Genomic DNA, 11,108 nt, shown 5'->3' on the forward strand with positions numbered 1-11,108 from the left:
CTGGCCAGAAAGAACTGTTGTATAAATAAATAAATAAACACACACACAAGCGCATTACATGACGGTAAACTGTCTTTATAAAATCTCCTTAAATTGTGTAAACTTTTGTAAATTAGCCTATGTAGGCCTACTCTTGTGTTTCAGTGGGAATAAACAATTGAAAGATACCTTCTCCTGTCATTTTGTTTTACTTTTTTAACCCAGTAGGCTATATTAAAATCAAGAATAGACCACCAAGCCTGAATATTTTTACTATATTATTTATTATACTTTACTATATCACTATATTATATTGACTATTTTTACTATATCTGTTAGTCTGTTTTATATGGGAAAATTTATTTTTATTATTAAAGATAATAAAGATTATTATCTAAGTTTGATCCTGCAAAAAGCAAATATATGTGTCAGTTTCGTTTAGGCCTTTGATTCTATTTAACCTTCGTTTTTTTGACGAATTCTGAATATTATTGTCAGACATGGCAACCCTTGAATAAACGGGAATCTGTTACTTGTTGTACTTTACTAGAAACACTTTCGTTTCACCATGACCTTCAGCCTTAAATTTCTCTTGACAGTGGGAGTGGTTGAGCAATTCATAGAGCCTACATTCTTGTGTCTGCTTTACATTTTTTAATATATAAAAATATATTGACTTTGTCTTAACCAGGGGCCGGGTTCACAAAATAAAAACTGCAGTTAACTGCAGGCAGCGCAAAGCTGATCGTATTCAGCAAGAACCGTCCTACAGATAACGCCAACGCCTGCCATTCTCTTCCTGAGGAAAATAAGAGTGAAGTTCTTATGAAAATATTTCAGAACTTTAATAGGAATTGCACTTACGAACTTCTTGGATTTATCTTAAGAAATGTCTTAACTTCTTCCTTTTCGTGAAAGATTTCGTTAAAGATTTTCGTGAATCGGGCCCCAGCGTTTGCATAATTATAATAATATACTTGACATGGAGTCAGATGATGAGTGCGAATTGGACTCCACATGGGAAGACGAATACGAACATAAAACACCCAGAAAGAAGGTATGCTTGGATTTCAGTGCTATGTAATTGATTTTCATTTCCTGGTAGTCTCTTTTGATGTTTTAATTCATCTTAAAACAGCGTGCAGTTGTGCACACATCAGTAGCAACCTTGCATTTCTTAGTAAAGTAGTCATGTTTAACTACGGTTCTATTTTTGATTTTATTTATGAACTATACTTGCCTACTAGCTAACGCACTTGTATAGCAGTGTTGTAATGGAGTTACGTAATTTAATTACAAAATAAATGTAACTGTAATCTGTTGCAATTACTGAGAAAAAAATGTGTAATTAAAATGTTAGGCTACTTATGAATATGTTAACGATTACAAAGGGGGTTACATCCATGGGCCTATTCTCTCTCTCTCTCTCTCTCTCTCACACACACACACACACACACACACACAAAGATTTAATTGATTTCTTTCCCAAATTGCATTGACTGCTCTAAAATAACCAATAAAACACCAACATCTAATAAAACACCAATGTTTCAGGAGTTTATGACACAGAATAGGACACATTCAATTGCTATAATCTTAATTCAAGTGATGAAGGATTTTGAAAGTCTGACAGTAATCAGTGCTGAGTACTACTGTAAGGTTAACCCTGCCTGGTTTAAATGTTTGAAAATGATTAACAGTTGAAAACATTTATTAGAAATTTAGAAATAATCCAAAAGTATTCAATTATAATTAGTTACACTAGTTTAATGAAGTAATTTAAATATTTACACTACTTATCTGTAACCTATTACATTTCCAAAGTAACCTTACCAACAGTGTTTATAACAGATACCACGTGATCTACGCCGTTCTCATCTATCTTTTTTGATTGAAGACAATTATTATTACTATTATTAATTATGATTGTTGTTGTTGAATAAACCCTACCTGTTTTTAGAAACGCTGTTGTATAGTAATTCCCATTCTTTCCACTTTCTATTTCTTCGAATATCTATGAATATGAAAAGATTTTACAAACAACAGTCTCATTTGAGATTTCTGCGCATGATTACAGGTGTTGCACAGGAGAAGCTGCAGGAACATGAATGCTGCAAAGGAGATGCAAGACTTTCGACATAGTTGCAGAGTAGGTTTATTTACCTTCAAACAAGGAAGAGTGGGGTAAAGCTGTGCCGCATTTTTAATGAAGATATCTGATCCCCTAACTCTTAAATTAGCATATAAATTATACAGCCAGCCAGGGTAATAAGACTTTTTTTTTTTTTTAGAAAAACTTCTAAACATGAATGTGACTGCTTACACACTGGTATTGGCACATCTTACCCCACTCCTCTATTTAAAATAAACATGCCAACCCACATTCATCCATTAACATATTTTTATGAGAATTTTTTTTAGGTGAGAATCTAAATACAAAATGTCTAAATATTGTGAAAACCTACTGTCTACTAATTTATGTCAAAACTATGTATTACATGATAATTTTGTATTGTATTTGTTTTGTCTAGAACTTTGATGATGACAATAAACATGCCAACCCACATTCATCCATTAACATATTTTTATGAGAATTTTTTTAGGTGAGAATCTAAATACAAAATGTCTAAATATTGTGAAAACCTACTGTCTACTAATTTATGTCAAAACTATGTATTACATGATAATTTTGTATTGTATTTGTTTTGTATAGAACTTTGATGATGATGATGACGATGATGATGAACCACATGAAGTAAGTAATCCATCGCCTGTTTCTACTATTACACTCAGAATTTGCCTCCTCTAGCATGTCATTGTACAATATGTTTAGTGTATTATTTACACAACGCTTTATTTGGTTTCACAGCCCACTGTGTATTCTTGATTTGGAGAAGATGATTGGGAATTGGGTTGTAAAGTATTTTTATTTTAATTTGTTCACAAGGGCCGCTTCTATAACTTGGACTTTTACAATGGTCGAATAAAATCTTCACATGACGGTATGGCCTTGTGCTCGTTCTATAGTTAAATCACACTATTTATTTGTATTTATCCTATGCAAGTTACATTCAAAGAAAGCATGTTCTTAAACATATTACCTTTGTTTGTGCAGATGTTTACATTGATGAATTTCACCAGCAGTGGTGGGGTGAATATGAGAAGCTGGAAATAGTTTTGACCTACATTCATTGGTTAGAGCCTGTTGCAACATCTATGCGCAGTGGTTAAATCTGTATTAATTATTATATATAAGTGTTTTGAATGGCCATCATTCAACTAACCATTTCAAATCTTTGCAGGCTGTTTCCATTACAAGAAAAAGGAAGAAACTTGAGAGCACATGAGCTCACAAAAAAGGAAATAAAGGTCAGTTTAAAACATGTAATTTTTTGCTTTATTTATCAACTAACCTAAAGGGATGTTCATCCAAAAAGTGATTTTTTTTTAGGGAACATTTCATTTAATCACCCTCTTGTTGTTTATATATGATGTGGTTATATGTAGAGTATGTGCACTGATCAATGTTTATGTGAATAAAAGCCTACATTGTATTTGTTCATATAAAGCAATCATGTCTCTTCAAAATACTTGGATAGATCCAATTATGGGTTAGTTCTGTAAATTTTTGGCTTGACATGAAGGTGATAAATGATTACAGAATATTCATTTTTGGGTTAACCTTTTTATGAAGTATTTATCTGATAGGACTGATCATATTTGGGAAGAAACATCAGTCTCAGTTCAGAAGCAGGTTAAGGCGTTTAGAAAAACAGACAAAGTTTAAATTCATCTGCTCCATTTTTTCCCCAGTGTTTCCATAAAGATAAACAAGCAAAGAGTAAATTGGTGAAATCATATAAGCTCATGTTGGATTTCTACGGTATATGTTTAGTCGATGAATCAACAGGAGATGTGGAACGGGCTCCTAACTGGAAGGATCGCTTTAGAAACCTGAACAGGTTTGTGTTGTCATGTTTTTCCTTTTTGTTGAATTTCATATACTTTTAGGCATTTTCAGTGGTTAGAGTTTTTTCTTTGATTTTGCAGATATTCACACAACAACCTTCGCATCACACGCATCTTGAAGTGTCTGGGGACTCTAGGATTGAAGCACTACCAGGCCCCACTGGTCAAGTTCTTCCTCCATGAAACTCTTGTGGTGGGACACCTTCAAAGTCTAAAACAAAGTGTACTAGATTACTTTATGTTTGCTGTTTTGGACAAGTCAGAGAGACGAGAGCTGGTTAGATTTGCCTTTAAGCATTTCAAGCCCCAAGAACAGTTTGTCTGGGGCCCCAAGAAGATTCTGTCAGATGAGGTACATAGCAAAAGTTAAAAATTCAGTCATGCTACATGTAATAAGCAGCAAAGTGAGTGAACAGCAGGGACAAAATAAATGAAGGAAAAACGTAATTATAGTGAACTGTCAAAATATACTGTATACCTTGAATGCAGTGGAGGTTACTTTGGGCAAAAGTGTCTGCCAAATGCATAAATGTAAATGTGAAAACAATAAAAGCATAGAAAAGTGAGATGAAAAGATAATATTGATGATGGTGATGTTAATATGACAACAGCTACATCACCAAGCATGTCTTGTGATGCTCCTGATGATAGAGGTTTCAGCATTTGTTCCTTTATTTTTTTATTTATTTTATTAATTAAATGAAAACTTCTGTTGATGAATCAAGGCTGCACTATAGGAAAATTAGCACCAGTAAATGTTTAAATCATTTTAACATTTTTATGTATGATTTTTTTTTAATGATTGTTGCTTATTTTGAATAATTCAGAAACATGCTTGCACGAATATTCACTTTTGTAAAGTGTGTACGCTTGTGGACCAGTGGGAATAAACAGTTTACAATCACCATTTCCTAGTCTTTTGTATGTGTAAAAAGATCTAGCAAAAACATTTAGCAAAAAAGAGAATGTGCCAGTTCTGTCTAGAACTGCTTCTTTCTGCTATTTTGTTCCCAATTTGGCAAAATACCTGTAAAGGCCTTTTTTAACCTATAGCCTTCATTTTTACTTATTTGAACATTGATAGAAGACATGGCAATGACATTGACTCAAGGTCTACAGTTGTTATCTCTTTAGAATTTCATTTTTTTAGAATAGAGAAGTGAGCAATTTACTGTTTTATGACTTGTTATTGCGGATCTTCAGCTGATCTTTGACTTCATCAGATATAAAGCAGCAGAGAGCCACAGCTCAGGAGGAGTCTCTTATCCGCTATCCCAGAGACGGTGTTGTTTTATTTGCTGTTAAGCAACTTGTGAAATGTAAGCCTAAAGTGTGGTTACAACGACGTTGCTGTTAAGATTCTGTGTGAGTCTAGTTCTGTCAAACCGTGTAGGGAGATGGGCGCCGATTTATTTGGGTTTATCCCCTTCTAAATTTTTCACCTGTTTTTCTTTAGTCAGGGAGAGAGGTGAGATTATTGTCTTTAATTTTGTTTTCTTTTGCCAGGGAAGTTGTTTTGTTATAACTTTTAGCAAGACTGATTTGTTTGTTATTTTGGCATTTGCTCTCTCCAGACGCCTTGGTTAAGTTGATTGATTGATTGCCTTGATATTTGTATATTTTCTGTATATATTCTCTTGGTTTTTTTTTAAGCCCTTAATAAAAACACAAGTATATTTCTGGTATTTGGGTATGCTTCTGTTTTATGGCGTTAAATAGAGGGTTTTGTGTGAACCTTTATTAGAAATATCAGTGGTGAAAGTGACATGAACTGGGATAGAGGAAAAGGAGATTTCTCATCGTTAATTTATTTAATCTCTACTTTTAACTTTTGTTACTTCCGTTCCGTAAGAGGGGAATGTAACCCATTGATTCAGAAACTATAAAAAGTGCACACAGACTGACACCTGCTGTTTTATTAAACAGTGTTTATACATGTTATGAATGTAACAAAACAGCTCTTTAAATGGTTTTTAAACAGACACCTTCTAAATTTATGAAACCTTAATTGTGAAATCCAATTATAAGTAAGCACAAAGCAGAGGAAGGAACTTGACTGTAGGGTTTCTATTTGAGACCGCATTATCTAAATGACAATATGGAGCTGAAGTGTCTTTTCTCAGATTTTAGCTTAACTAAACTCTTCTTATTGCAGAAAATGCTTTAACTGTTTTTCAGGACACTAATTAAGTGTATGACATGATGTGTGTGGTATTTCACTTTTGTGGATTCTGTTGACATGTTTCCCTACCTTTACAAGTTCAATAAACTGATTTATAACATGTCAATGGGCCTTTCATGGTTTAATCGGATTCAGGGGAAGCTAAAAGGCTTTCAGCTTTGTTCTGGTCATACATTAATGTGTCTTGCAACCCTTTTATTTATTTTATGATTTCCTCTGTAGGAGTGGTAATCAGAAAGAAATGTGTAACAGAGTGTCACATGATGACAGTTAGGAGTCTGTGCTGTATAAACTGAGAGAACGTTAAATATCTCAATTGTGAATTAGATGGATGGTCGACCGGAACAGCAAGTTCTGAGCTTTCAGTCCCTATTTTTTCACCAAATTATGTCATTCATGTAGGTGGATCATTTAAAACCAGTGATTATCAGTGTGAATGTGATAAACATCTAAACTGTATCAGTCTTTAACACTAAAATAGCTTTAGTGTATTACTGATGCAGTTAAAGTCAATAGTCCCTCCACTGATAAAATAGTGAGACCAGTAAACATTAGTATAGAACCTACAGTAGATATAAAGTATCTGCTGAATCATTGAAAATATAACAAAATGCAGTAACCAAAGACGGACAAAAACAAGTTTGTTACTGATTTTCTGTACAGGGATTTGTGTGTTTGTTTGTGTGTTATGAACCAGCATGGATTCTGCTTAGATTCTATAAAGCTCAGATTTATTTCCAGTGAATCTGCTTAATTTCTTGATTTTTATGCACACAGACCACAACGTAAAGATGAGCTGTAACACTGAATTGCAAAGCTGTTTTTAACTAGTCCTACCCCGATATGCTTCATTAATTAAACGATTCTTTGAAGCTCTAGTGTGCATTCAATTTATAACTGATATATCATCAAAATAAAGGAAACGGATCATTTAAGATGACTCCAATTTAATAATTTATTAATTCAGTTAATAATAATATATAATAAATACATGTAAGAACCCAAACCCCTCTAAAGGTAGCCTATGTTCATTCAAACAAAGGATCAACTCTTCCTAACAGTAGATGGCGCACTTGTCCTAATCTTTCGTTCACGAGTGGGCTACTGGTCATTTCCGCACCCCGGATGTTATAGTGGCGGCGGTTGTTATGACAATGTGACGTTGTTTGTTTTTGTTTTTTCTTCTTTTTTTTTAATGCATGTTGTAGCGATCTTTTGATAACGTTTCAGTCAGGTAACATAGTTTGAGTTTTCTTTCCATGTCTTTGAAACTACATCAGATGGCCTCTTATACACACGAAGAGTTTGAACTCAGTCAGAAACATAAAGATATGTGAGTCCGTTCAGTTTGTTCTTGAGAACAGAGCTGCAGGTGTCGATTAAAAAGCCACTCTCAGTCATAATTGTAATCATTCATTCCTTGTTTTGAAACTACACGGCTTAATGACTGTAATTAGTCTCATGTAGACTGGGGAAAAGAGCATTACTGCTGCAGCAGATGGAAGCACACTATGAACAGCAGAAGGCTAAGAAGAAACAGCAGTGTTTGATGTCTCAAGCAGCGAAGGAGAGGAATGCTCAGATCCTTCAGGTTTCTCTGCTGTGTACTCTAACGTTATATGTGTATATATCACCGCCTTAGAGCTCTTATAGTGCTGTTTTTAACTGGTAGTCACGTCTTTTCTGTGTCACAAATTAACATCATCTCACAGGAAGTGACATTTAAAAAAAAAATAAGCATGAGCAGGTATTAATAATGGATGGTTTACTTTTTTATTCTGAGATTTATTAGTTGGCTTGTCTTGGCCTGACACGTGACATTCTGTTCAAACTTTTAAAAAATACAAAAATCTGCATGACATTATCAGCAACTTCATTTAAATGCCGTTCAGTTCCATTTTGTTATTTTTTCTGTCTTGCATACCCCTTTTTTAATAAACTGTAGCATATGCATATTTTCTTTTTTTCTTTTTTCAGTTTCAGAATTCATGGCCTAACTTCTTGCCTAATTAGATTAAACGCTTTAATTGCGTATGTTTAAAATGCATTTAGTGACATTTTTGTATTTTGTAAATTTTGTGCTTATTTCTTGTAGGATTTTCAGAATGCTGAAAAAAATCTTCAAACCAGACAGCTCCTTCATCCAGATATTATTAACCTTGAGGTATTAGACCAGCTTACGTCCTTATTTTCTGTCTCATAAAATAAAACTGTTGTGCAGTGTTTCATTTTTGAAAGCAGGTTATAGTAAATGTTGCATTTGAAGTGCTTTTTTGCATGTGTAGATGATGCCAACAGCATCTTTCCCCCGAGAAACTGTGTGCCCATCGGAGCCATCATAATTAATTGAAAAGGGGCGGTTATAGCACAACGTGTTTTTTTTTTATATGACAGGACAACTGCTGTAGATGCCAGCATGGAATGTTTTACCTGCTTAGGATATAAGAATGTAATAAAGAAGTAAACATTTATCTGCTCCTGTAAATAAGTTGATCTTTTGTTGTCCTGACATAGACTCTTTATTGGGCCTCAGTTGAACGGAAACTACCAGAATGGGAGCAGTATTTGCTTGGGAAAGGACAACCGCCGGTGAGTGAAACTGGGAGATTGCTTAGGCAACAGAGACAGAAATCTAGACAAGATCCCTCACCTGTACAATGCGAGGGTAAACCCCCTCGACCAAAACCTAGATGACCCATAAATAAACACAATTTAGTATTTTTTTTTTCCCAAATAGTTATTTTTATTTATTTTGTTTTTGTTGTTTACTGCTCATTTGATTTAAATATTGTGTATGCAAATACAGAGTAAATGTGTTCATTGAATATTATATTAGCATTTGCATACATAAGTGCATCCACATGGGGGCAATACTGACTACATTTTCTGTAATTACACCACTGTTGTTTCTTTTGTGTGTTTTTTTTTTTGTGTGTGTATATATATATATATATATATATATATATATATATATATAAATGAATGAATCAGTTGTGATTTGAAATAAACCATGTAATGAAGTAATAAAAATATGCATCTTTTGCCCATTATAATACTTTTTTTTGTTTTACCACACATTTTACTTTATTAGTGTTATTGCAGTTAGATTTCAAATTAAGTGGTATTTTTTTAAGTTACTTTACAATTTAAAATTAGTTTAGATGAGTTGTTTCCTTTACAAGTAAAAAATTATTATGCATATAGTTTGTTAAATGATAAACATGTTTTCAGGAAAAACAAATTCATCATCCTATTTCAATACTCAATATTTTCCTCCAAATTTACATAACAGAAGCTGCATCTGAGTTGCATTAGGCAATGCTGAGCATTACTAGTATCCTTAAGAACATTTTCTGATGTCCAGCTTAAATCAAAAATCTTGCAAGCTTTGCTGCACCGTCTCAAGACACACATCTGCAAATTTCTGTGGGAAAATCTGTATTGCTTTTAAATGCGCCCCTAAACTCTAATGCCTCCTACCTGAGCCCTCAGGAACCATGGGGTCATGACTGCCATTACACAAAGCCTTTCTGAGCACTTGGACTGTCCACACGATAATTGCTATTGTATTGTCTTGTCTGTTGAAGGGTCAACCACTTGAGTTGAGAGTTAAGTTGACTATAAGTTTGAAAATTATGCATTTTAGTTCTCTGGATTGGTTAGTTGTTGTTGTTTTTTTTTAAGTAGTGGTTTCACATATTCAGACTGGTGGTTTTGGGAATCTATAGGCGTGAAACAAGCTCCAAATGTATCTAAGAATTATATCACATTTTTTGTAGCTTGAATCTGAATGGATATATATATAATAAACAATATATATAATAAACATATGAGTGCATATACTTTCATCCTCACTTTCTTTTCTCATACTCGTTCACTGTCTTGTAAATCGGGAGAGATTGCAGACCGTGACCTAGCCTAATTGGATGATCAAACCAGTTCAGGGTGACACGGAGGGGCGGCTTGACAAACGTGATCATCTGGATGGTCAGGGTTGAAGTGGTGGTGGTTGGCAGCTGCCCTTTCTCCTCAGCTGGGACTCCTGCCCTTGAGGTCACGGCACCAGTCAAGGCTTCCAAATTGGCGGGGGGGTCAGTTGGCTGTGGAGGGGTGGAGAATTCTGGGTGTGGGTGGAGGGCAAGACAGCAAATTATCTAAAAGGGTTTTGAAGAGCACGATCTGGAGCCTTTCCAAATGACTAGTTCCGCATTATGTATTCTAATGGGAAAAGCCCTGAGGTGGTTTGGCTACAGATACCACTGCCAACTGAGGCTGTCAGAGCACTGGCCAAGGCCAAATGTTGTAGATCAGCTCCAGGCTTCAGACGCCTGGCCATCAGCCAGATCTCCAGAACACTATCTTAAGATGATTGAACAAAGTTGTTCATTACTAAATATCTTATTTCTGTAAAAATGTTATAGTTGCAGTTGCAAGAAAGCTAATTTTATCGGGGATTATGGTACATTGCTTGAAAATTTCTGTTTAAATAATTGAAAGATTACTAAATAAAAATATATAATAAAATGCTTGAGTATTTTCTTTAATCTTTATAATTAGATCACTAAAACAGAATAAATATAAAAAATTCCCCTTAGCGAAACAAGTTCATCTTCCATCAGAAACATACCACCCATTGCTCCCAAAGGAGCTTTTCACAACTAAAGATCTTTGTCAATGTAGTGCACTTAAACACAAATAGCTTTTGCTTGGGAGCCTGTTGGGGAATTCTCTCCATTCTTGAAACTATTATTCCAGCACTAGTGCTGGTCATAAGGGGGCTGCTGTTGTGTTTTTGTTCTGGCTAACTTATACGTCATTTTGTTTTATATTGATTTGGGGTTTTGATATTGCTATATTCCCCCTTTACCTCACCGGATCCCATTAACCCAAGTAGTCAAAACATCCACTCCATCCCAACATTTATGGTAGTACATTGTGTGTGCATTGCTTGTTTGTGTGTATATATATATATATATAT

At 34.4% G+C, this 11,108-nt stretch overlaps 2 protein-coding genes across 2 annotated transcripts; both read left to right on the forward strand.

Moving 5' to 3' along the window:
• The first annotated feature begins 961 nt into the window (after positions 1 to 961).
• LOC107553725 (opioid growth factor receptor-like) lies at positions 962 to 4,849 on the forward strand. Its single transcript, XM_016236070.1, has 7 exons — positions 962 to 1,036; positions 2,057 to 2,128; positions 2,927 to 2,981; positions 3,095 to 3,173; positions 3,282 to 3,348; positions 3,793 to 3,941; positions 4,030 to 4,849. The coding sequence occupies exons 1-7, from the start codon at positions 962 to 964 to the stop codon at positions 4,316 to 4,318; spliced, it is 786 nt and encodes a 261-aa protein (XP_016091556.1). The 3' UTR covers positions 4,319 to 4,849.
• Positions 4,850 to 7,237: 2,388 nt separating this feature from the next.
• LOC107556316 (uncharacterized protein C3orf14 homolog) lies at positions 7,238 to 9,038 on the forward strand. The gene is made up of 4 exons (XM_016239433.1): positions 7,238 to 7,463; positions 7,598 to 7,721; positions 8,226 to 8,294; positions 8,645 to 9,038. The coding sequence occupies exons 1-4, from the start codon at positions 7,390 to 7,392 to the stop codon at positions 8,822 to 8,824; spliced, it is 447 nt and encodes a 148-aa protein (XP_016094919.1). The 5' UTR covers positions 7,238 to 7,389; the 3' UTR covers positions 8,825 to 9,038.
• Positions 9,039 to 11,108: the final 2,070 nt, after the last annotated feature.

This window comes from Sinocyclocheilus grahami, unplaced genomic scaffold (genome assembly GCF_001515645.1).
Source record: "Sinocyclocheilus grahami isolate Dianchi unplaced genomic scaffold, SAMN03320097.WGS_v1.1 scaffold2.1, whole genome shotgun sequence".
In the NCBI taxonomy this organism is placed as follows: domain Eukaryota; kingdom Metazoa; phylum Chordata; class Actinopteri; order Cypriniformes; family Cyprinidae; genus Sinocyclocheilus; species Sinocyclocheilus grahami.